The sequence below is a fragment of the Pseudochaenichthys georgianus genome, chromosome 2 (genome assembly GCF_902827115.2).
Source record: "Pseudochaenichthys georgianus chromosome 2, fPseGeo1.2, whole genome shotgun sequence".
In the NCBI taxonomy this organism is placed as follows: Eukaryota; Metazoa; Chordata; class Actinopteri; order Perciformes; family Channichthyidae; genus Pseudochaenichthys; species Pseudochaenichthys georgianus.
This window is the reverse complement of record NC_047504.1, coordinates 1,185,962-1,212,621: the sequence shown is the minus strand read 5'-3', so window position 1 is coordinate 1,212,621 and position 26,660 is coordinate 1,185,962. Positions and strand designations below refer to the sequence as shown.

The 26,660-nt window shown below is 42.6% G+C and overlaps 1 protein-coding gene across 8 annotated transcripts in view; it reads right to left on the bottom strand.

Moving 5' to 3' along the window:
* Nucleotides 1-26,660, bottom strand: part of LOC117457383 (microtubule-associated protein 2-like) — a 51,197-nt gene that overhangs the window by 13,737 nt on the left and 10,800 nt on the right. For 5 of the 8 annotated variants that reach the window (XM_034097455.2, XM_034097447.2, XM_034097489.2 and 2 more), the window contains exons 2-6: nt 17,286-17,348; nt 9,161-9,217; nt 2,811-2,990; nt 1,475-1,549; nt 403-666 (exon numbers count right to left, since the gene is read on the bottom strand). In XM_034097455.2, coding sequence (XP_033953346.1) covers nt 403-666; nt 1,475-1,549; nt 2,811-2,949 — 478 coding nt within the window. In that variant the 5' untranslated portion in view covers nt 2,950-2,990; nt 9,161-9,217; nt 17,286-17,348. The remainder of the gene's footprint in view (nt 1-402; nt 667-1,474; nt 1,550-2,810; nt 2,991-9,160; nt 9,218-17,285; nt 17,349-26,660) is intronic. The other 3 variants (XM_034097497.2, XM_034097505.2, XM_034097471.2) reach the window with 2 other exon arrangements.

Sequence of the window (26,660 nt, the reverse complement as noted above, 5' to 3'; positions counted from 1 at the left end):
ATAGACAGTGATATTTGCATTTGCAATGTAGCTGGCAATACACAAGTGCAAAAAATGATCAACTACGATACGGTTGATCGGGGTTGTAATTTGGCTCCGATGAGAAGCAAATGGTTATGTTTTGCGTGAAAAAGCACAAAATCAAAATGCTGTGTCACATTATTTTGCATACGGCAACTACGGGTATTGAAGCAGAAGCTTAAGGAAGTAAGAGCAACAACGCTGGTTGGCAGCAAAGCCCCGAGCTACGTCACAGTTTATAAAATAAAGCGGAACATCTTCGGTACCAATTAGCAGAGCACAAGAGGATCATGCAAAAATAAGTAGTGGGTAGGAATTCACTCGCTTTCATAGAGGAAGGATTGCTCACACATACATTACACACATAAAAACCACACACACCTTTTTGTGACGGGATCTGTTCACTTTGATGACTTCCTCCATTGAGAACCTCAGGTGTCTGGGCTTGCTGGTAGCCCAACGCCTGGGGTTCTGATAAATAATCTGTCTGCTCTAAGGCTCCAGGCTGCTCATATGCCACCTCCTCCTGGTAACTGTGGGCCTCCTCTGGAGCCTCCTGCACCTCCTCCTGCACCTCCTCCTGCACCTCCTCCTGCACCTCCTCCTGCACCTCCTGCTGCTGACTGACAACCTCTACTTGATCTTCTTTGAGCAGGGAAGGAGGGGGGGGGGACACATAGATGAGACATGGAGGACAACAGTACTGGGGTTACATGGGGTTACTTTCAGCTCTGATGGAGATGCATGGGATGCAATTAACACAACTTCTGTTACATTTTTTTGCAATTAATTTAAGAGATTTATAATCATTGGAACACTAACAGTTTAAAAAAACGTTTTTATTAGCAATGTATCTAATGTTTTAGTACAGAAAACAAAATGACTGTTAGATTTGAGTAATATTGATACATAATTGTCCCTAAATGGGACTACATTCTACTGTATTGTGATTGCATACCACATGCAAAGAAAGGAAATGATGAGGAAACAGACTGCGCTGTTCTCTGAGCTGAAAGTCAATCTGTGGTTTACTCGTTGAGAAAATCAATAGACACAATGAGCAAAGGAACAACAGAGGGGAAGGGGAACGTGGAGGAGTGAGAGGAAGGGCTCCAGTGGCAGAGAATGTGCTTGTGTTGTTGAGTTTCTGAAGCCAATAACATACTGGGATATGCTAGGAAGCCAAATTGAACTAAAATGGCATACAGGAAGTGTGAACGTGGACAGGACAATGTGGCACATGCTGCAGACTCCACAAAGGTGATATGATGATTACATAAAATGCATTGAACGCTAAAAACTAAGCGTACCAGAAGAAGAAGGAGGAGTTCTTTTTCTAATCATGCGGAGAGGCTGCTCAAAACTGTGTCTTCCTTTCAAGATTGTTTTTACCAATGTCACCACCATTCACACTCTCACCCTGAGTGGTTAAAATAAGTGTGAGCGGGTGTACCTTGTGCCACGGGCCCAATCTGCTCAGCGGATGGAGAGGGGGGTGGGGAGGGAGGCAAATTGGCTGAGTCATCCACTGCGAGGGGAGAGAGAGAAAGAGAGACGACACAAGACAAGACATGGATGGGAGGAAGGAAATGAAAGACCAATAACTGTGGTGACCTTAACGGTGTGTGTGTGGCCTCTCTTTGAGTGTGGAACAATACCTGCTGTGTGTTTGATGAATGTAATTATCCTCTAGGATTTGATTAGTGGCCAGTTTACTCAAAAGGCAAATGCACATGGATGCATTTGAATTTACCTCGTATAGTGAAAATGTCAAAAAACATACACTGAGTCACATTATAGTTGCTCAAAACCCAAGTTCAAGCACAACAAATCTAAAGACATTGACAAAATTCATAGTTAAGTTTAATTCACTATGTAAAATAATTGTAAATGACAGGTTCCAGATTGTATTTACATGGATAACAGGTCTGCAATTAGGGATTTTCATCATTAATTCACCTGCAGATTTTTCTCGTAAAGTCAATATTTTTGGGTATTTAAACCAACAAAATAAAACATTTCTTGGAGGATTATTGATTATGTGAATTTTTTTTAAATATTAACTAATCAGTAGTTGCAGCTCTAAAGTCATGTTCTCCTGGTTTACCTCCAGAAAGGGTCCAGAAACTTCTATCTATCTATCTATCTATCTATCTATCTATCTATCTATCTGTCTGTCTGTCTGTCTATCTATCTATCTATCTATCTATCTATCTATCTATCTATCTATCTATCTATCTATCTGTCTATCTGTCTATCTATCTGTCTGTCTGTCTATCTATCCATCTATCTATCTATCTATCTATCCATCTATCTATCTATCTATCTATCTATCTATCCATCCATCTATCTATCTATCTATCTATCTATCTGGACCACAGCAATAGCAAGCACCACACTGCTGCAGGAGATTGCTAATGTTCAGCGCTCATTTAAATGTGAAACACGTTCCATTTGGAAATTGACTGCCCTTGCTTGGCACCGTGAAACCAATCACATTTACCCATCTGGCAGTATGAGTAGGCAATCCAATCGATATCACTGAGCCAGTGTTGCATGCACATGCTCACACACACACACACACACACACACACACACACACACACACACACACACACACACACACACACACACACACACACACACACACACACACACACACACACACACACACACACACACACACACACACACACACACACACACACACACACACACACACACACACACACACACACACACACACACACACACACACACACACACACACACACACTCTGTGTACCTACCTGTCGTTCCAGGGTGTGCAGCTGCCCCACCGTTGAATCCGTTCTCCCTGTACGCAGAGCTGTAGGCCGAGAAGCCATTGTTGCTGTTCTCCTGGCCGTTGGAGGTCGAGTGCTCGTCCGGCTGCCGACCGTCTGCCATGTCTGCCTGCTGGGACACCGGGGGGGGGGGGGACGTGTCACCTGGTGGAGCAGGTGGTGGGAGAAGGAAAGAGAAAGATGAGTATGAGATGTGTGGAAAGAAAGAGGATGGACACTGCATGGTGAAGTTCAAATATTGACCACCAGAGGGAGTGAGGTGCAACACTATTCTTCTAACGGCTGGTCTTTGTCTCAACATCCATGTGCTCGGACAAAAAAGGAAAGACTGCATAAACAGTATATCTTTTAGATTTGTTATTTTGTACAGTTATGGTTTGTTTGGTTTTAAAGATGCCTTCAAAATGTGTGTTCCTGCATGTTCCCTAAGAGTTTCTGCATACTAATTACTGTGAGTATTGATCTAATCACATATGAAAAGGTTAGCTTCAATCCAACACACAACAATGAACAAACTAGTAAAATCAAATCTAAATCAAAATGGGATATAAACACATTTTAGAGGTGCACCGCAGCAAGCTGCTCATAAGCAGAGGGTGAACAAAAGCCCTTGAACACACCCTGTATGTCCTCTCACCAACGATAAGGAGGTTGTTGCCATGGCAACAAGTACAGGTCTTATAGGGGTCCAGCAGGTGGGTTTGACAGGCTTGCCCTATTCATACAAAAAAGAAGTGCTCCACCTACACACGGCACTTCATCCAAGTGACAGTAGCTATAGCACACGCAGACATGCAACAAGCTCTTCCCAATTAAGTATGCACTAGTAAAGTGCATTCTATTCAAGCATGCACCCTCATAAAAGCTTTTTTTCCCCTGAAGAGGAAGCCATAATGTTGCTTTTTAAACAACGTTAGCAGGGGGCCCTCCCCTGCCTTGCAGCCGGGCTAAATTGCATCATTATCATCATCTGCGGCTAATTTCATCATAACAAATTATCTCTGAAACTCCTTTCTTCCTCCATTCTGTTTTCTGATGTCTCTTTGTTTCCATTAGACATTACGTGTTTGTCTAGCTTAAGCTACTGTTATTCAAATCTAACTTTCTCCTCTTTTCTCTTCCAGTTTTATCTCGTCCAGGTTTTGGTTTTTTCAGCCTGACTCTATTTCCGTCTTCCTCTCCTGACGAATCATTTCCAGGTCGCATTCATCAGTTTGAAAACATATTTATCAGAAATATTTGAACATTAAAGTCAGAGGTTACTAACATTTGTAGTTTGTCAATATCAAACCTAATTGTATCTCGATTGTGTTACATTTGATTACATGTACTCTTTCTCCTTTTCCCGCTCTTTTAGCTAAGCCAACTAGTAGCACGTTACTTATTAGCATACAGGCGTGACTTATGGCAAGGAACTCTCTGCAAGAAGGCATATTTAAAATGTATAACTATTCTTTTAAAATGAAAAGATCTAATACAAGTTGTCCACCCTGCTAAGCAGATAAATAGATTTCTTCATGACTTTTTCTCTGCAGCTTCTGAAAACCAAAGGGCCTTTGGGTGTATTGTATCCCACTCTCATTTGTCTGCATCTCTCTTCCCCCCTCATTCCTTCCTCAGTCTCTCTCCTCTCCTCCCCTGCAGCGCTGCATGACGACAGGCTCTCAGTGATCGGGGCTAATGTCTGCTGCAGTGGGAAGAGACGAGCATGAGAGGGAGAAAAAAATAAGAGAGGAGGAGAAAGACCTACTGACATTCAAAGATATTGGGCCAAACTGTCTGGGACTGAAAACCTCCGCCCAGGGCTCGGATAGGAGTCTGGTCCCAGCTGTTGCTAAGGAAGAAAACGGGTGCGCTGACAGCCAGATTGTGCTGATGGTGGTTTTGACTTGCATTGACCCGCTTCCAGCTGCTGTTTTGGCAATGTTACGCCACACTTGGCATTCACACATTGTCCCTTTCAAAATCGATTGGCATAAACCATGGCTGCTTACATAAATGTGTTGCTTTCTCATTTGATAAAAAGGTACTAAATTGACTTTCAATACAAAGTGGCTTAAGGAAAAACTGGCAGGATTGGTAAAGATTTACAATATTGCATTCATGTGAATCAAAGCTAACATATTTCCTGTCCTGTGTGATCACAATGCCAAGGTCAATGATATAAACAAGGGAAATAACTTGTCGTTGCTGTACATGTATTCTCTTTTTGGTTACCAGGTACGTTTTTAGAAGAGTGGATACCCAACAAAAAATGATGTCTTCGATACATACATTTTATGTACATAGCCAAATATCATGGATCACTAATCTGCTTCAAGGTACAATCTGTACAGCATGCAACACCCTGCCCTTTTCTACCCTCGTTTAGAAAATGAAAAACTCCACACACAAGCCATTTAACGGGGAAACAAGAATTAGAAGATATCTTAAGTGCCATATTCTTATTTACCACTTCTTGTAACATGAGATACTGAATTCATGGCAAATTGTTTATCTCCTGATGTCTACTTCGCCCAACCCTCAGGACCTTGCTTTCCAGGCACAACTTGTCATCCTGTTGCGGCTAACGTGATCCGACAATGGCTTTTCTCAAAGCTTCCCTCTGGCTGTGTACTAGTCTTATTGTGTTATGGTGGAAAGGATCATGTGAAAGAGGGGCATCCTTCCAAGTAAGATATTTTCTCTACTGATGGAAAATCTCATAATTGTTTGTTTTTTCCCCCAGAACAAATGTTTAATCATTCTATTTGAAAATATGGTACAACCATAGGTACAACATAAATAACTAATACACTCTCTAGGAGTCAGATTGCAATTTGTCTGCCACTATGGCGTCCCCCAGGGCTCAATTGTAGGTCCCATCTCTTTTCTCTATTTACATGCTCCCTCTGCACGACAACATAAGAAATCTTAACATTCAGTTTGATTTCTACGAACACGACTCTACCTGTCGATTAAACCTAATGACCAAACCCTATACACACACTTTTCATATTTTCTTAGCAGAAATGTAAAATGTTGAAGTCCTCTTAGCTTAGTTACCGCAAATTGGCAAAATGTGTATTTTTTCTGCAGTAAAAGACACCTTTGACACTAGAAATAAATTGCATTGTGTTATGGAATTCAGAAAATCCCACACCAATAAATCAAGCTTATACTTTCAGAAAAGCTAGAAATCCAGCCCAGAGTGTGAATAGTCAGTGTCTTGATCTTGAAAGGGTTAAATCAACAGCGCTGGGAGTCAAAGAAAGACTGTCAAATCCTATTACATCTTGGGATTGATGTGTCCAATTGAACATGCCGACATGAGACAAGAGAGAAGGTGTGGCAGCAGGCCTTAGGTTCGACTCACTTCTCTTTTTTGTATCCTTTTTTCTTTTGTCTTTCTGATGCCCCCCTGCTGTACTGCGTTCTACCTTACAGCCCTAGCATCTCTCTTCTCTACCGACTCCACCCCGTCTCTAATCCGACCTTACATCCCTCCCCCTCTCTGCCAACCGTACCCCAATCTGGGTCACACATCACGCCCTCGCAGAGAGCCGCTCTCATCGGAATGTCGCCATCCATTTAGGAGGGAGGAATCTCTGGCAGCTAGTCTCAGGCCAACCTGGCCTTAATCCTCTGTGAGAGCGCCCGGGTGTGTGTTTTTTCTTTATCTGTAAGTGTATGTGTTCTGTAGTTTACGGTATTATTTTCGACATACCCATCATCACTGGAATGGCTTACCATCCAGAGAAATTACTTTTTTTGTCAGCTAAATCAATATGTGTTGTAATAATGCATTATTGAATCATTTGCCTGAGTTACTCTTTCTCTCATGTCACCTAAGGGGACTTTTTCATAATCAAAGTGTTTTTTCTTAACTTCAAAGTGATTATCTACACAATATTATTGTCTCAATTATTAAGTTATTTACATGGATTACAGCTCCAATGTTATCTCAACTAAGACTATGACATAATAAGATATAGACTTGATTCAGCTTAGCCTGAATAAATTAAAGGTTCGAATACAAGTCTGAATGTACTAAGCTTCATCAAAGGACTTCACCATTTAGATTAGTGTAAGTATCACGACCCATGCCAACACAGTCTCTGTGTAATACGTTGCAGTGGTGGATGGGTAACTGTCACACTAGACACCAGCCCTGAGGTGGACAGTGGGACACTCAAGGTTGCTGTGACCTGTAATCCACCCAGGATCCAGGGACTTCCTCCAGCAGACGGGCAGATGATGTTATGGTGACTCAGCAAGACATGGCGGGGATTGGCGGGTAATGAGCGCTGCCAGTGAAGTGTGAATGAACTGTGTACATGTTGAACAGCAGCATGACGAGCAAAGCGCACACAAACACATGCCGGTGTGTAATAAGAGGGTGGAAACGGGCTGATTCCATCTCTTGCAGATTAAGAAACGTATTACATGCAGTAAAGGGGCACTACACTTTCTCTATATGTGACTGTAGATTTCAGCGTAGTTCACCCAAAGTTAGCATTAGATACCTATAAACTAGATTTATTTGCCTTTATTCCTGAAATGTATGGAATTTTACTAAACATATTTATAAAAGGCAATTTTCCCAAATCAAGTTTCTTTGCGTAGTGCAGAGGCTTGTTCTCAAATGTCTACAATTGATATTTTCTGATGCAAGCGTTTGATGATATATAACCTATATTTTTTACCACTATGCCAGCATGATGAGGCTCTGTCACATCCAATCAGCTGTCAACAAAACTGACTTTCTTACTCTGAACTTCTGGTGGTCTGTATCATTCCCATCAGCCCCCTACTCAAATAAAACAAACATTAAGTGATTCAATGACAATAAGTGGTACAATTAAATAGTGCTTTTTTGAGCTTTTGGCAATCTGCATCAAATGCTGCTTGTGACATTTGTTAATGAATTGATTTGCATTATTGGATTCTAGATTTGTCTTAAAGAAACGACTGTCTGCTAATTAGATTTTCCTCCTTCAAGACAGTTTGAAGATTGAATTTAAATTAAACGGACTGATTCTAACTCAGATGTCTGTCCAACTCGCTCCTTTTCTTTGCTTTCAGCATCCATCTCATCGGAGGAGTAGATGCTTCCTGGCACCCATCCCCACTATGATGTCATTGTTCCCATGGTGATGCGAGTCCGGGGCTGGGAGGGGCTGGGGACGGTCAGGAGAGGATGCTGGCTGCAGAGAGACGACTTTGACCACGTTATAGATCCTGAAATAGGTCAACAGACCCTCCAGGCGCTGTCCTGGGGGGTCCTTCCTCACTGCACGGACACACATGGCATCGGAGCCATTTAAACCGTCGATACACTGAGAGCTGGTAGCTGGTGATGTCATTCCAGACCTTTAAGCTGGTGCTGATGGGGGAGGATTGTTTGTGTATCACTGTTTACTTCTGATCAAAGATATAGCCAGAAATGACTACAAAGTAAATATAATATACAAATATGAAAGCAACAACTGACCGAGCTCCCCGCTGCATTTGCAAACAACCATCTGTCAGCAGTCAGTGGCCATGTTCACGCGTCCTTCATGGCTTAGTGCGCTGTGATGACTGTTGACAGCCCACGCCCTACACACTGACACACACACACACACACACACACACACACACACACACACACACACACACACACACACACACACACACACACACACACACACACACACACACACACACACACACACACACACACACACACACACACACACACACACACACACACACACACACACACACACACACACACACACACACACACACACACCCTTCCCAAATCAAGCATTCCACGTGCGCAAACCCCTTAAAAACTCAACCGCACGCACACGCAAACAAACACACCCTCTCATTGACGCCCCCGGACGCATCCACCGAGCCAAAACCCACAACTGCCTGGTAGTAAACACATTGTTAACACGCGCTAAATATAGAAACACAAACTTCCCCGCCAAATCTACATTTAGCCACTCAACTCTGTCATTTCCATGTTCTGCAGCGCAAAACATGGAGTTAAGGAAAATATCTACTTTGACCTCAATCCAAACAATCTCCTCTCTCCCTTCCACATGTTGAGCATAATTCTCCTTATATTATACATCCATGGACAGCCAAGCTAATCATCTGGCTGAGTGCAGCCACTTACATCTGACTCCTGGGGCCATGAGTCATGGGAAAAGTGAGTGTGAAATGTCATGCGAGCGATATGAGTGGAAGTAGTGCATAGTATACCGTCTGGCAGCAGTCCAGACTTCTATGTTTTGGATTGTTCTTCGGGTTATCTAAATGTGAGGTGACGTTCTACTTACTTGAAGAGCTGTCGTCACTGATGGATCAAACAGACGAGATGAAGCGGCTGCTCAGACCTGCATGAGAAAAGAGAATGTATGTTAAGAAACTGCAGAACCTAAGATTGAACACAAGGGTTTAAGCTGAAACCAATTTAAGGCCTGGCATAGCATTCAAAACCGTAAAACAGAAACTGCTCAATAACATGTCTTCATTAAGCTGTTTTTCTTAATGGCTATTTGCCGTAGATTTCTCCAAAAGTTGACATTGAATAATCCATTTTTCTTTTACCCTTTTCCATGTCGTTTATTGAATTTTACGATGCAAAATGCTCTTCTCTTTTTAATGGCTTTTGACAGTATGTCCTGATTAATCAGAACGTTCCGTCTGAAAAACTTTTAAATGGCAATAAACTGTAATCAATCATTTTTTAACCAGGTATATTTCAATGTTCAGATTTCTGCTTTGGAAATGTGTGCAAACGAGCCAGAAGTCATAAATACAAAAAATGTCAAGTGTGAAAGTTTAATTGTGATATATGTATAAGTTAGGCATTTGATCTAGTGTCTCCTTATCATTCAGTGGGACAGTTTCAAGGTCTTCCTTCTGAATACTGACTATTATAGAATTACATTTGGGGTCTTTACACGAGACTATTCTAATCCCAGCTGTGTCTTTACTTTAACATGCCCAGCAGCTTAGCTCCGTCACCTGGAGTCTGTTAGCAACATTAATCCAGACGTCACTGTGGTCTCTACTTTAAGATGCTACTGATGAGCTGTACACAACAACAACAACAACAAAAACACTACACAAGATTATCTATTCAGTGTCCATGCATGGGAACTGCTGTGTTTCCACAGGACTAAAGGTCAAGCGTTTTGTGATTTATTTGAATAATTACTAGCATGTTTTATATTGAAATCAAAGGCATTATTCCCATTGTTCACATGACTAAATGTCATTCTCATTTGCTTTAATCTTTGAACTAATTTAGATAAAAACTCTAAGTGAAGATGGCGTAATATGTAAGACATTTGAAGTAAACAAGTCATTGAACGCAGTCTGAGATAAAAGAAGAACAAGAAGAGACGCACAGATCAGCAGAATGGTGTCCAAGGCAACTGCCGAGATAATAATAATCCCAAAATAAATCAAAGTGATGATTTATAAGCGATTACAAGTGACATGTCAACTGTGTCCCAGCTAGACAGACTCCCCTCGTGAGCTGTTTTTGAGATTTGTCAAATTCTTGGATTGGTCCGTTGGGGCAGCGCCAGAGGACGAGTTAAGGCTTAAGTCAGCCATGGAGAAAGACAGATTTGCACGTTCACTCTGCTTTTTGGAGGAGCTAGAAAACAGAGCATCCTGTTAACATTAAAACAGTGTGAAAGCACCGTCAGGGGGGAGGGCGGGGGTCCTGTCGCCCAAACAGGCAGTTGGACAGCAAAAGAATGAGACAGAGGATGAAGTAGAGCTGAGCGGAGATTCTCTAAACAGGAAGGAGGTTGATTTATTACAGAGGAGAGAGAGAGAGAGAGGCCTGGAGAGAACAAGAGATGGAAGCAGAAGAGGAATGACAAGTATGTCTACTAAAGGACAATTCTGTTGTTTTAAGCATTATTCTATTGGCCATCATTTCAGTAAATACCGTAGGTAACACATATGATACATGCATTTAACCTCCATATCAGTTTGGTAAACCTGTGGCGTAGTTCATTGACTTCCCATTTGAACTCCCAGTTCAAAAGAGACATATTTTGCCTCCATACATTGTATTTGTATCTCTGTATGCTGTAAACCAATGCGCTACGGTCATGATTTCCATGTTACCTCATGTCCATAATTGAATTTGGGTGTTGTAAATGTAACTGAATACTTTTCTGCTCGTGCATTGTCATCACAATCAAATTATAATTACAAAAAAATCCCCCATTATTTGATGATTTTCCTTGTTTCCGTGGTTTTATTGACCGACTGCTTGTTTGTTTTTGCATACAGGAAGAAAGTTGGATTACTAGACAGAAGGGGACATGAAGTTGGGGTTCATAGAGGGAGGGAACAAAATGTCTTTTTTTGCTTATGTTATTTCAGAGCCTCCATACATTCTTTGTATAATTGGTTGGCAATGAAAACACATGCCCACTTTGTTCTAAAACGAGCACTAAAAACTGTTGACATTGTCTTTTAACTTGAAGGAATGATGAAACATGAAGGAAAAGACCACATAAATATATTTGTGTCTGCATATTACGAGAAAGAGGCACACAATGTACTTTCCTAGAGCGCAGCAGTAAGGAGATAAAGGGAGTGAAAGTAGTGGAGAAAAACAGTAAGAGAAGTCACACAGGAAGTAATGTCTCTTCAGCGGGAAGGCCGGCCAGCTGGGGAAGCTTAGCCAGAGAAAGAAAAAGGATGAGCAGAGAAGGATATATAAAGTAGGTCCCGCCCATCCCAGAAATATCATGAGTGCGACACAAATAGAAGCATTGTACTCAAAGCCACTTTAAACTGTCGAAGTAAATGATCCCTTTCTTACACAGTAGTTAGCCTGCTTGTTATGAAACCATAACATCACACAACACTTCTTCCTCTTTCCTCAAAAAGTGCTCACATGTTTCCAATAAATGATAGATTAACAATTAAAGCGTGTCATATAGGACACACATTAACTGTAATTGAGGAGTTATGATTTAATGGGGGAACGCCTAAAACAAATGTCTTCTTTTTTATCACAAATTACTGCATTTTTTACTTCACTATTAACTAGGGCTGGGCCATTATTCAATATGACAATTTATCGTTTTTCAAGCAAATATTTTTCTAATACACAATAACATCCTCAATATTGGCAATAACAAGTATCAAGACCCATATTCTCGATACAAATGAGTCCTATCTGTAACAACGCTATAATGCTGACATTTCTACATTTTCACATTCTTATCAGTCACCCAAGATGACCATCAGGCCTCTGCAGGGTGGATATGTAATGGACGGGTACAAACATGTCTTGAGTCTCAGGGAAGAGAGAAAACAGTTGACGGCACATTTTTCGCCTTAACCTGCGAGTTCCTCCCAGGAGGACGGAGGCCAAATGTGTCCGACAGAAGGCAAGAGAGGAGAAGCAATGGAGGAAGGGAAGAGTGAAGATAGAGGAAAGAGGTCAAAGCCGGACCTAATCCACAGATTTGACTTCATCGTCAGAGACGAGGCAAACAGGAAATGAACCCTAATCTCAGAGCTGCCTGATAACACAGAGGAGATGAAGGGGAACATCACAGGAAGATATTTCCAGAATTATCTGAAGCGCTGTTATCCTGAAGAACCCTAATTATCTAAATCAGACTCAGAGCTTAGGAATCTTTCACCAAAAAAACTAGAATTATTGCCTCGCATTGTTTGCCTTCGCCAACCAGTCTGTTTGTAGTCAACATCATGTGATCACCAAATTCTAATCAGTTCATCCTCGAGTCCAGCTGGACGTTTGCACAATATTTGAAGAGATTCCCGTTAGGTCGTCCTTGAGCACTTCATAAGAATTTGACACATACCAACACAACCAAAGAAAAGAAGAACCAAACCATCAACGGTGAAGGACACAGTAAAGCAAGGTCATGTACATTATTTATTTGGACACCATCTTTGTTTTCTAAGTTGCTTTCTGTATCAGTGGGTTGGCCTTAAATGACTAGATGGGGCGGTGGTGGCGAAGTCGATAGGGACTTGGCTTGGCAACTGGAAGGTCACCAGTTCAAGTCCCGGCAAGACCAAGTGCTACCGAGGTGTCCCTGAGCAAGGCACCGTTCCCTACACTGCTCCCCGGGCGCTGTTCAAAATGGCAGCCCACTGCTCCTAACACTAGGATGGGTCAAATGCAGAGAAACAATTTAACGGGAATTAATAAAGTATGTCAAATCAAAATCAAATCGAATGTTATGCAAACACTGAGGACTTTCCAGCATTACACTCATTTAGAAACGTAGTGCTAGTTTCCTGAGGACAGTGAACATGGCTGCCAGAGGTTAAATAATGTCACCTGAAGGCTAAGTATAATGGAGTTACTCAACACTCCCACAGTACTTTAGACCACACATGTTCTCACAGGGATACTTAAGGAAAAACAAACCAGACTTTTGGAAACCCAAACACTGATTCCAATGAAATAAGAACAGTATATAAACATTAATAGTTCCAGGGAATTACATGATTAATGCTAATAATGAGGGTGCTAAAGCAGCGGTCGTTTTTCCTGGCTTTGTTTTTGGCCGGTTTGGTCCAACAATTACGTCTAAGAAACACTTTCCAACCTTTCCATCCCAACTCAGCAAGTAGTTCTCGACTCCTTTATTCCGCACGGGCCTCGGTGCAATCTTACAGGCGTGATGAGACGGAGGGGAGGCTGTTTTCTCCACCTCCACACTTTGTCCTCAGCACAGAGGAGCCTGTGTGGCTAATGAGCCAAGCTCCACCGGGAAACAGGCGGTTAATTAATGCGAAGGAAGAAAAGAGAGGTGATGAGCGTGATCAGGACTTTGTCTCAAGTTATTGTCAGGAAGTTATTAAGAAATGCATCCGCCAAGGTCAATGGTGCATTCACATGCTTCATGGATAGTCCCATTTAGTTAGATAGCTTAGTTTAGATAACTGCGTAAGTTCTGGTTCTCCGGGAGCTTTATGGCGTGATGTAGAAACAACATGGATGCAACGAGGAAGATATTTTGTAGGCCTGTGTTTACAGTGTGCACGACTTGCAGAGATCTTGTTGTCACAATTTTCCCAATAGGGAACTATTTCTCCCTATTATTCCAACACCACACAAATGCAACACAATATGTTGATGTACTGTAAACAAACACGATAATTAATTTGTGTATCTATCCTATGATAATGATAACTTACAAATATTTTGGGATTCTACCTTGGCCCGTGCTATACACTTTAAATAAGTTTTATGAAAATCAGGAAAGACACCCAAAGCAGAAAGAACCTCCTGGGTGAAGGAGTAACGGACTTGTAAATGTACTGATAATTTAAGCCATTAGCTCTTACTTTTAAAAAGGTCACATACTGTAGAGCAACACAATTGTATAATTATATCGCTATTACTGCCTTAACTCTAATTGTCGTACACTACGGGCCAAAGAAACATGGATCATTTGTGGGCAATCACACTTAAACATGATGTCCAGGTCATAATATAAACCCTTAGGGGCTGAAATGATTCCTTTCTCATCTTGCCCTTGAAAGATCCCTACATCTTATTGGACAAAAAAGGATGTTATATCAATCTGACAACGGTGGCGTTGACCCGGATCCACATATTACACGACAAGCACCACACTGTATATGTGGAAACCAAACACACTCCGGGCCCTTTACAGAATCTACAAGCTCCAACACACGCAAGCAACACTGTTTTAGCTGCGTTATGTAAACCAGGCAGGACCAGGTGCAGGTCTTTGTGCCCCCGAGGCAACAGCTGCACTTGAGATTGAACACAGGTGGAAGAACTGGTCTATTTTGTTATACATGTAGGTTCTTAGTGACCTTAGAGCCTCACACACACATCCATCAATCAACATGAAGGACAAGGCGGCAACAAACGAGGCCTGCGGGCTGTGATTTTCACTTCTCTGGAACACTTTCACCCTGGAGAATGTGAAGTGCTAAAAATGGCTCTAAATCTAACACGGCAAGTGAGTGGTGAGGTATTGTACATCAGACAATTCACCCACTGTAAACTTTTCAGTAATCCCCATTTCCCAGCGCGCCATCGTCACGTATTCCTCCTCAGCAGCTTTCCAGCAGTCCGCCCCCGATATGACATGCTGTCCAATACATGTGGCTGCATCTGTCTGTATGGCTCCCTTCATCTTTGTCAGTGACTTCCAGCTACACATCCATCACTTGTCAACAGACACTTAAGGGCATCCTGTCATTGTCAAAGGAGTGTTGATGTGACCGCATCGTCACCTTTCTCCTACAGTTTGCCAGTCACATAACCAACGTATTCATTATTTATGACGGGGATCACGTTTCTTGATCGTTTGAAAGCACTGCAGAACAAAATGCAAAAAGAAAATCAGCATACTTGCTTGTCCTTTAGTCACTACACTGCAAGGTAAATTGAGCAAACATCTTCCACTAATGCAGGCCATGAGTATTGATTGTAAGCACCAAAAAAGCAAGTACGTGGACACAGAGTGGACCTAGATTTAATATGTATATACTAATATTTATCATAAGGGGAAGCACATGCATATTATGTACAATAACATATATTTAGATTGCGATGTATTTGGGGTACTTTCCTTAAAATCCAAGTCTCATTATCCTTGCAGTGGTCAATCTCCAAAAGTATTGGTTCCTACATTTTCCAGATTAAACTACAATTCCGATCCCCATTGGTTTCCGTCTGGCAGTTGGAAAAGTGAAGGAGGGAAAGCCTTCGAGACAATGGCACTCTCTTTCCCACTTGGCATCTCTGGAACACCTACATTGAGCTCTGTTCCATTTCAAATGCCTCGTTGACATACTGCGGTCGGAACCAGGGGCGATTCTGACCCCAAAACAATGCCTCTATCTCCCACTGGTTCTGAACTGTGAGCGCGGCAACAGTGTCCTCACCGCCACACCATGACCTCACTCAGCGGGCATGCAAAAAAAAAGGATGATCAGGGGGCATAGAGTTTCATTTGTGACCCTGAAAAAGGAGGACAGTGAGAGGACAGATTTGCCCCCTCGCCCTGCCCTCCCATGCCATGGCGTGTCATCCAAAGTTAGTTCCCAGGAGAGGACAGCTCGCCTCAGAGCTGCCAACAGCAAGCCATGCCGGCAGACCCAGACATGATAGAAAGGGAAGGGGGGGCACGTCACTGTGGATAGGACACCCTGCTGGCTTCTGGCACATAGTGTTAGATAGAACAGGGATGAGACCAGAGTGGGCCATGCTACAATGTCCCCCTGGAAACAATGACACATTCCTACAACAAGAAAGGGCCCTTTTCACCGATACACTGAACATGTAGGCCTTACCTAGAAGAGCTGTATATGAGAACGTGGAATCTTTCAGTTCGGACATCAAACAGACTTGACCCTGCCAGAACACTAGCACAACGTCTGAATATTCGCCGATGTATGGGGGTGAAGCCAGAAGAAAGAAACCTCTGGCAAGAAGTTCATACATTGATGGGAACAGATAGTTCTAACCCTAACCCTAATTCCTGTTTGCAAAGCCAAATGCCATCATTGAGACTTATTCAAGGCCCACGAAGAGACTTGAACATGTACAAAGCGGCTACACGGAGTAATCTGCCTCACATCTTGATTTGTCAATGCTCTACCTAGGTGCCACCCCTCCCTCTAAACCAGACCAGTATTTTTAGGAACTGAGAACTCACATGACTATCTATTATTATGTAAAAGGATAAGTCTGGACAGTGTGTGGATCTAATTATCTGGATATTGTCCGGAGTTGATAGGAGAAAACAGCTGGTGAACGAGAGGAGAACAAGTGGGGACAGTCCAACTGGGAGCGAGATTAGATTTCAATCCAGATGAAAGCAGGATGATGCAGATACAGGAATACACACAGTGGGAGGGAAGCAAAACGATACAGAGTCAGATTTGGCATCTCATCACTACTTCCAACTTGTCACAGCTCGAAATGTGTTCAGCTCGGTGTCACTCCCACTGAGAATCCACCAACAATCTGTTGACTGGGACGTGCTATCACAGCATCCACAAATACCACAATTGCTTTTACTTCTAATTGAAATAATGTATCTCTTTCTTAAGAAAACACAGCAGCAGCAGCAGCAGCAGCAGCAGCAGCACACTTTAAGTGAACTGTCCTGCCGGCTGAATAATCAGAGATGTCTAGACTGGGTACGTCACCAAAATACAGAAACAGCCCGTGGCTTATCTTATCACTCTTTTGTTTGAATATGTCAGAAGCAAATATCATGGATGATTAGAATCTCTGCACACAATAGGAGGATACGCAGGGAGGGGATTGAGTAAAGACCAAAGCCATGCTCGGGGGGAGGACATTCACTAAAAAGGAACATTTTACTTTTATTTTCTGCTGGTATTTTATAAGCAGCAAAGACTGCACCGCACAGGAAAAATAGAGCATCTTACCTGGTGGGAAAGGGTAGCTGTTTGTCTGCAGAGTGTTCAAGCACGGGGGCAAGGTAGCAGATTCTGCAGAGAGGAGAACAAATAGATGAGCGACGGAAGAAGGAGCGAAGATAAGAGGCAGCAGAGATGGCTGATGCTTTTTCGCCGGCAACTGCAGCTCACACACTCTCAAAAACACACACACACACATGCAGCGAGCCAACCGGCATGCTGTCTCACGCAGGTCTCCCCCTCCCTGCCTTCACCAGTGCACACTCTGCAACCAAACCAGGGCTGTGTATAAGGGGGGATGGGCACATGAGACAAGTGTGTGTATATTTGTGTCAGTCACATTCATTCATGTTTGAAAGAGATACGAAGCTCATGCACTCCTGAGGGAATTAAAAAGATACATCTCTATCCTAGAAATTCCCCGAAGCATATTTCATTTTCCTCCCGGCGTGTATTCCACGTGTAACATTACTTAAAGAACGTCCACATTATGAATGTATGGAACCTCGAAGCATGACAGCGAGCGCAGTGTATCTGCAAGTGTATAGAAGGAGGGGTGCAGGGCTTGCCCCCATAATGAATAATTGCTCTGTCCTGGTGCTCATTTGCAGGCATGGCCCACTGCAGCAGCAGCAGCACTGAAACAAAGGCGGAGAGGGGGGACGAGGGGGGAAAGAGGGTCCTGAGAGAGACTGCAGAGGCCAGACAAGCAGAGCTAAAGCATACAAGTCAGTAGCACTGAGCGCTGACTGCTCAAAGCCTAATTCCTCGCCCATTCCTCCAACCTCAAACCACATGAAATGAAATATATGTGTAGTCCAGGGGGCTCACGAAGGCCCATTTCGTTAGCTTTCCATCAGCTGCAGCACGAGATGTCTAAGTTGTGATTAAAAACAGAAATTGTGAGTTTCAGAGTAGGTTAAGATTTTAAACAACTGTATTGGCCAAAGATGACTTCATTGGTGCATCGACATATTGTTCCAATCCTTTATGAAGGAAGCACATTAATCCACTGAAACAAACCAGCCTGACCAGACCAATGTCAAGAGACACTCCCTAACCTGATCGCCAAACCTCACATAGACCACAGAGGCTGCATCATAAAGGATACATCTTCATTCGACTCCAAGACTTTCACAATGACTGCTTCCAAGCCCACATCGCATCCTCTCTGAGTCCCATTATTAGCATGTCTTGTTCCATAGAGGGTAAAGAGAGCCATCAGTGTAAGACTGTAATCAACCTGTCAGCGTCGGGGACTGAATACATTTTAAAAAAAACAACAAATGAGATATTTAAAATGGCAGTGTAGAAATTATCTTGCTGTGAAATGTAATAACGCAAAGTAGTACATTTGTGGAGCAGCTTCAGGGTATACCGATGATGTTGTTGGGAATTTGAGTAAAAGGAAAAAGAGACGTAGGATGAGAGATAAGAAAGATGGAGAATAAATGGAAGGTCGGATGGCACAGTTGGGAAATCAAAGCGTGGAGAGGCGCAGACAGTCCAGTCATCGGCAGCCGCCAACACTGATTACAGAGGGAGGGCTCTGCTAGCATGGCGGCTAACATCTAATCCGCTCAGCCTCTGCTAACGCCAATCTTCCAATGCCGACTGTCAACAAACACATCTGACCGTGATGTCAACAGATTACACATGTTGTTGACCCTGTGTCCTTAGCACAGTCCTCTGGTTGATAATAACTTGCAAGGATGACAATTTAGCACTCTTTGATCAAATGCATATGGCAGGATATATTCTCATGGGTGACAATGAAACCTTATGTCTAGTTCCAATTTTAAAAAGTAGGTCAATCGCATGTATGGAAGTGCTGGTTGATCATATATTGGGGCAAAGCCAACTCAAAATGATCAGGATTATCTGAATGGATCATCGTAGGCTTGTGGGTAATCTGCCTGGACCCCTTCATCCAGATTTTGATCTGAGATTCCATGGCTGGTCAGAAAAGTCTGGAGCATTCCTGCTTGATGTTTTGTTTGAGAGATAAAACCAAGTTTGTATTGACAAGATCGACCACAACTACTGTAGGCCTACTGCAAAGCCAGTTGCATGAGTCTTTAATGCAGTCTGAAGGGCAAACATCATCTGCTACTTCTGACCTTTGAATTCCAGACTAGCCTTTGTATCATCATACCCAAAAAGCTGTTTCGGACGCCTCTGAAAGCATGACTCGAGCTTCTTTAAGCCCAGACTGGGTTTCACTGAGCGCGCACTTTTATTGCAGGTGCTTGAGAAAACAACGGCTGTGGCTTTGGTGTTTCTGCGTCATCAAACACGAGGGTCATTAAATATGTAGTTTCAGCTCTGTTTTAGTGTGCCGCCATAAAACTTGAAGTGTTGCCGTTTGATGTGAGGGCAGAGAGCAGTTAATGTGAATGAAGATATTGATTAATGCAAACACTGAGTGGGTCCCTAGGGAATTAAGTGGGCCCTCAATAAAATGTGTTTGTTTTGTGGACAACTTGCAGTGTTCCATCTCTGTTTGAAGGTTGTAATAAGGGTATGGTTCTGTATCTTGAACTTAAACTAAATAAATCCTTTTTTTCAAATTGATTGAGAAGTTATGCTTAATTTTCATGATAATCAAGAAACTTGACTTGGACAGTTGGAACAAATTGTCGTTAGTAAATTATATCGTACAGAGTGACATTATTGTTAAGTACTTTGGGACAAATAGGCATGATCGTGGCATCACAGCCAATATGTTATAGCTTTTTACAATTTAGAACATTGCTAGTATGATCATTTGGATTATGATATTGATTACTTCCCCAGTTTTATATAATGTTAACTTAATTAATCTGCGCTTTGGACTGTTTGAAGAAACCACATTTTCCAGAGAGAAATTGCAGCTTTGAAATTTGTTTTAACACGTTATAGTCAAAGACTTAATCAGCCCTCCATAAAGTATGCGTAAGTGACAGATTCAAATAATAACCTTCTTAATTGATGCAATGGAGGCCAAGATATCCTGTCTTTCAATTCGTAGTGCGAGTAAAAACTCAACAAATCCTACACTTCCCACAATGCAACTGAAAGTATCAACCATTAGACAACCTGGTGAAGTCTCAAGCCCAAATTCAAAACTAAAGCAACAGATGAAATACTTTTTACGCCAAGCAAACTGAACTTCATTGAGTTAAAAACAGTAGAAATAGCACCTCATATACACTCTTAACATGCTTTTCCTCCTGACTCCTACAAGCATTACAGTCCGTCCCATGTTAGTACTTTCACCCAGACATGCCTAGTAATCGCTCGCACTGGCAGACGCATGTTAATGAGGATCAGACCACTGCAGCATCAGCAGGATCACGAGAGCAATCTCTTTCCAGCATAAGGCTGATGTCTGCTCCTCTTTGCTCGAAACGATGACATCTGCTTGTTTTTCTTTTAGTTCAAACAAAGATTTAAGATGGTGGAAAATCGAATGACCTAATCCGTGCTGATCGGTGTGTCTGTTTGAAGGCTCCCAGGTTGAGTCAGCCAGCATTAATATATACTATTCATATGATTTTATCTGAAAAGGTTAGTTGTGATTATTAGATTTCCTTTTATACGAGATCAATTTGATTCACTTGTACCTCCATAGTTTCCCCCGAGCGCACAATTGACTCAATTACAAAAAGGTTTTCGAGCTGTCAAACTCTTTTACTGTTGTTGTTGTTGGATCAAAAGCAGTTGGAGGACTGTGATGTCATAGGTCAAAGGTGAGTTGGTTCAGAGCAGCTCGACTAGATGAACATCTTCATCCCCTGAGAGCCCTCTGCATATAGACACAACAGCGTGACTCACACAAAAGCCCTACACCTCGGTCAAGCCAATGAATGTGCAGCGCATGTCTATCTGATGATGGCTGTAACTGTTCAGTTCAGTTTAGACAAAAAGATGAAGCGTTTGGAATAAAGGAGAACCCTGTATTTACCCCTCTCATGCCTTGCCTTTACAATCCATCATTAGAGACAGGGTGGCAGAACTATATTAGGTGTTCATAGTCACACGTAATGTGCTTACGCTGGCTGGCATTGGCAGTGCACTGCATCCCCATTAAGTAATGGTTGATTAATAAATCCCATTTTATGTTTCATCATACTCTGAGTAGTCGTCCGGAAACTTGAAATGTTCGCTGCATACTAGGGATGCCAGCGATTATTCGATTATTCGCTACAGTCTCCATAATCGAATATTATTTTTAAAAATCGATTTTATTTATATTTTATTTTTCTTATTATTTATGTTTTTTTCTGGCTTAGTTTCAACCAAAATATATATAAATATATATATGCCAATAATAGTAATAGTATTAATAATTGTAAATGGTCATTGGTCACACCACCAGTTTGTTTTTACAGTAAAGAAAACAACGGAATTCCTTTTTTTTTTCTCCCGCGGGGGGGGGGGGGTCGGTCGAATAATCGATTATTATTCGCCAGGGCTGCCGAATAATCGATTTTGATCATGGTCAGTTTCTGGCAACCCTACTGCATACATGCGCCTGTGGATCTTTCGGTTCGGGCCGAGCACATTTCGCTAGCCACTGCCTCCGAACGTACTTCCTACGCTTACCCGTTGGCAATAGATGGAACCGAGCATTCCGTGGATTGTTCCTATCCGAATTGTGGCAATGTTTCGCGATACAATGAGGCATATTTCAATAGAATTGTGAGAGTAACTCGAGTAAACAACATGAACAAAGCACATATGTCAATTTGTCCTCGACACCAAACGCATAGTTCACGTCACTTCCGGTAAAATAAGACATGTGACTCGTCAAAATGGCGCCGCCCACAGGGTTGATGTTATTTAGGTAATTAATCAGCTTAAAATCACTGATAATGTCATCGGATTAAAAAAAAAAAAGAAAAGAAGACTGGCAGAGACTGGTCTGTTTTATCGGATGATAATTATTTAAAAATGCGTGTCATGAGGATTGCCTCCCTTTAATGCAGTCTGAAGGACAAAACATCATCTGCTACTTCTGACCTTTGAATTCCAGACTTGCCTTTGTCTCATCATACCCACAAAGCTGTTTCGGAGGACTAGTGTTCCTCGTGTTCATAGTCACACTAGATAAACTCAACTCCCTTTATGTGTTGGGAAGAAGCGTCAGTTTACTCTACGATACTGACAGAATCCCCCGACAACCCATTCACCCGTCATAATTCAGAGTGTGAGGATTGTGAAGCACTTTGTGAAAGTGTTTGTGAAAGTGCAGCCTTGCTTGTTTGCAAGAGCAAATACTAGGCTGTTCATTTTCCAAGAGTGAGCGTTGCACCATCTCAATGACAAGCTTTCAATTCATAAAGTAACTGACGGCAATAGCACATGGGAATCTCTAAAACCCTTCTCCGGACCACCACTGGATTGAATAGTGAGCGTGATGGATGGAGAGTCATCCTTCCTTCTCTACCACCCAGCAAGATGACCCTCTCTACGGTGCAGATTGTGTCATTACTCACATGTATACAATGTGCACACACACAGGCCATCGTTAGACTATCAGCGAGGGAGTGTGTGTTGCTACTCTGTCTCTGATATAAGCAGAACACAGGAAATTCCTTAAGTTTGAAATATGCCTCAAAGGGGCCTGTTCAAAACAGAGATTTGAGGATAAAAAATAGACAGGAAGTAGAGGAGACTGATGCCACGAGTGAGGGGGAAGAAGTGGCGAAGCGTGTGTATCGTGACGTGTAGACCAACTGCCTGGCGGGTTGTGTGTTTTTGTGTCCACGCTTCAGCTCGCGTGTGCCCCGTTTTATACTAACCACAGGGTGTAGCCGCGGGCTTTGAAGCCGTCTACACACCCGGGGCTGAACTCAGACTACTGTACGAGAACGCCATGGAAAAATCACACCATGCTCACAGGGAACACAGAACTCTCTATTCCACTAGGAAAACTTCTCTGGGTAGAAAAAGCAGAACAACAGCAGAGGCGGGCTCTGCGTAGGGCTGCAGCCAGCAAACATTTTGATTTCCTTATTAATAGATTCGTCATTTAGTGGATAAAATGTGAGAACATGTAGGATTAATTAAGAAAACGTGCTGATTCTCAGGCAAATAAAATAGCGTCCGTATTGACGATTTCTAACCAAATGTTTGACCTTAAATTCCACTTCTAAGTCTACTTTAATTGCTCAACTGAACTCAAATTGGCATGCTCCAGCCCATTTCAGCTCCTGCAGTATCTCCCCCCCCCCCCCTACAGTTTTGTAAAGCTCTGCAGAAGAACTCTAGCCCCGGGTGCTTATTTTCTCCTTTGGAAGCTGTCTTGCTCTCGGGTTTGGATTGTATTATCCTTGTCTTTACCTTGCGGGCTGTCGAAATGCAGCAAAGCCAACAAATAAGTCATCAAGTGGAATAGTGCCTCCAAAGTTCAGAGACGATGCGCTCACGCCTACAGAGTGCACAGAAACAGCGAGCCAAATTAAAATGAGAATAAAATAATGGATTCAAAGTGATACAATTGGAATCATTGAATCCCATTGTAGCTTTCTCTTGGCGTTTGAGTTGAGTGTTTCCCGCATAATTGTTCAGTAGGGGAGGTTAACAAGGAAAGGTAAACGGCTGTAATCTGCAAGAGGGATGTCCATGCTTCTAAGCCATTTCCTGTTGATGGGAGTTCAGAGCCTTGGCGTCCATCTGCTCTAAATTAGCACCTACACAGGGAGCACTGAGATCTGGGCAGCAGTGGTGAGACACTGGGGTTCAGGGACATGAAGCTCCAGCAGGAAGAAAGCTAGCTTCATGAACAAAGTCCTACAGAAGAGGATGAAAAGTAGATACTGGATGAGGAAGTGAGCTCTGTGACAAGATGGAAGTTTTAAAAAGCAAAAAAAAGCATTGGCACTTTTCTAGGTGTATGTGAGGAAGAATAAGCAAAACATGCCTTTCTGCCAGAACAAAAACTGTTTTAATCCCCCTCAATTATCCTCCTGACTCCTATTGTGTCAAGATGGGGACAAAATAGATAATTTATTCATATCAAATCATGCGAAACTTTAGTGGATCCTAATGTATCGGGTGTGGAATTAATCTGTGGATTCCCTAGTTCAAGAAAAACCAAACAGACCGTTTTTAAGCAGCGACTAAGGCCAAAATGTGGCCGGAAACACACCAGGTATACTCTCGTTTTTAGCCAAGCATATTCCTGGAAATGCCTTTAACTACTTTAGCAGTTGTTCAATGCAATTCAGACTTGTGAAATCTCAACAACAATGAGAGGTCTTTGAGCAAACAAACAAACAATTATTTGGCTCAAAACATTTTTGATCTCCCAACAGGTCTTTAATTACAAATAATCCCATCCACAATCAATAGAATGTCAATGATTCCCAATTCCATCTCTTTGAAACACCAGCACACATGACGCAGGACTAATCCCGAGGCTATTGGTTAATCCAATGATGTTTCACTCCAGATGTTGGATTGTTTCTCCGGATAAAAGGTGGGAGAATCAGCAGATAGTGGTGCTCAGGCTTGGAGGAAAGACGACACACGTGTCACTGAGGAGCGGAAGTTTCTGGAAGTCATCAGAGACGGACAGGGAAGAGGAGGGGGGAGGGCAGCTGCACATGACTTTAACTGCAGGAGGAGGATGCCACAAATCGCATGCACACAAGGCCACATATTCAAATAGACTGTATGCATTAAAGTAAAGTAAATGCATCAAGAATACAATAGGGGGCCGTGAACACATGTGAAAAGACGTCTGCAAAAACCCACATCTTTGGCTTGCAGGTCAGGCAAACACGCCGCTTGATCGTGCCCAAGTGTAAACACCAATAAACAAGAAACAAAGGCGCCGTGACTTGAAGTCAACAGCTGTCGAGTCTTATGGGGCAACTCTGTGATTCCCGTAAGGCATGGGAAACCGCACTGTCAGTAAAGCATCCAAAACAAGCAAGCCGAGAACTTTCCCCTCTCCTCCTCCTCCTCCTCCTCCTCCTCCTCCTCCTCCTCCTCCTCCTCCTCCTCCTCCTCCTCCTCCTCCTCCTCCTCCTCCTCCTCCTCCTCCTCCTCCTCCTCCTCCTCCTCCTCCCAAACCACCCAAACCACCCAAACCACCCAAAAAAGAATGAGTCATGGTAGGAGGCTCAGAAACAGAGATGGTTTTTGGCTGCTGTGAACAAGGGAAAACTCAGAACACCCCATGAGAACTGAAGAACGATGTGTTATGTTTTGACATATTTTTTCAAATTGAAAACAACTTTCAACTGCTTCAAAAAGGAACATAGAAATAGCTACAAATCATACTTTTCAGCGGAGCTACAGTAAAACACACATCTTTGTTCCACCATTCTATTGACTACCATTCATTTCTGCACTTTACTGCCTAACAACCTTGACTTTAAACGGCTGATTAAAACTATTTTTCATCTACCTACCTACATGTGCTGTTGCCAATGAGGAAATTATGTAACTCTGTATTACTCTGCAGCATTAATGTTGTCCTATTTGTATCAAAGTAGATACAACTCTGGTATGGCCCTTTAAAAAAGGAACTACCACAAAGCAGGCGAGGAATAGAAAGCATCAAGCGCCAACGAGGCCGTTCTGTTTGACAGTTGATTGATCATGTAGTAGACACACAACATAAGTATTCAATCAACTCCAACAAACTACCTTTTAAACTGCGTTTTAATAGCAAACCCTATCCCTCCGTGTCTTCCCTCTGTCCACAGGAAGCATCATGGCAGCGCTTTCACCTTGAGGTACTCTAAGCGCAGGCTATTAGTGTAAGTGATACAGCCATATTGTGGTTAGAGAGAGAGAGGCGAGCTTGGAGAGGGAGGCAATAAGATGAGAAGGGCCCGTGTGTGGGAGGCCGGGTGGGAGAATCTCTCGCCAGCGTCCATTAACAAAAGAGGAAGGAGTGAAGAATGGAGCTGGAGGTATTAAAGAGCATCCCAGCTATAATGCGCTGACATGGGGGTTGGTGATAATGACTGCATGCACTTGAGGGACTCAAGGGTGAGGTCATTCTTCATTAACTTACTCGACATTTACATTCTTGGAGCCAACTGCAGATTATTTCTAGGGCATCTGTTATTAGCCCGTATGTGCCATAGAAAACAAATCATGAACAGCAAGAGTGAATTTGTCACGTTGGTTGACTAAAAGTAATCAGAAGTCATGCTTGATTGGAACCTTCCGTTCAATCCAAATGGTGTCGTTAATGGTTCAATCCATTTTGACTGCTCAGTTGGCGACGCTGTGTGGGCTACAGGTTTCTGTTGTGTTCTGTTATTGCTGCGGTGATAATACTTTGTTGCCATGACATTGGGATGAGTCACTATGGCTACGGCTCCGTGCGGAGACAAAGTTAAATTAAAGAGGAAGACCCCATGACTGCGATGGCGGAGC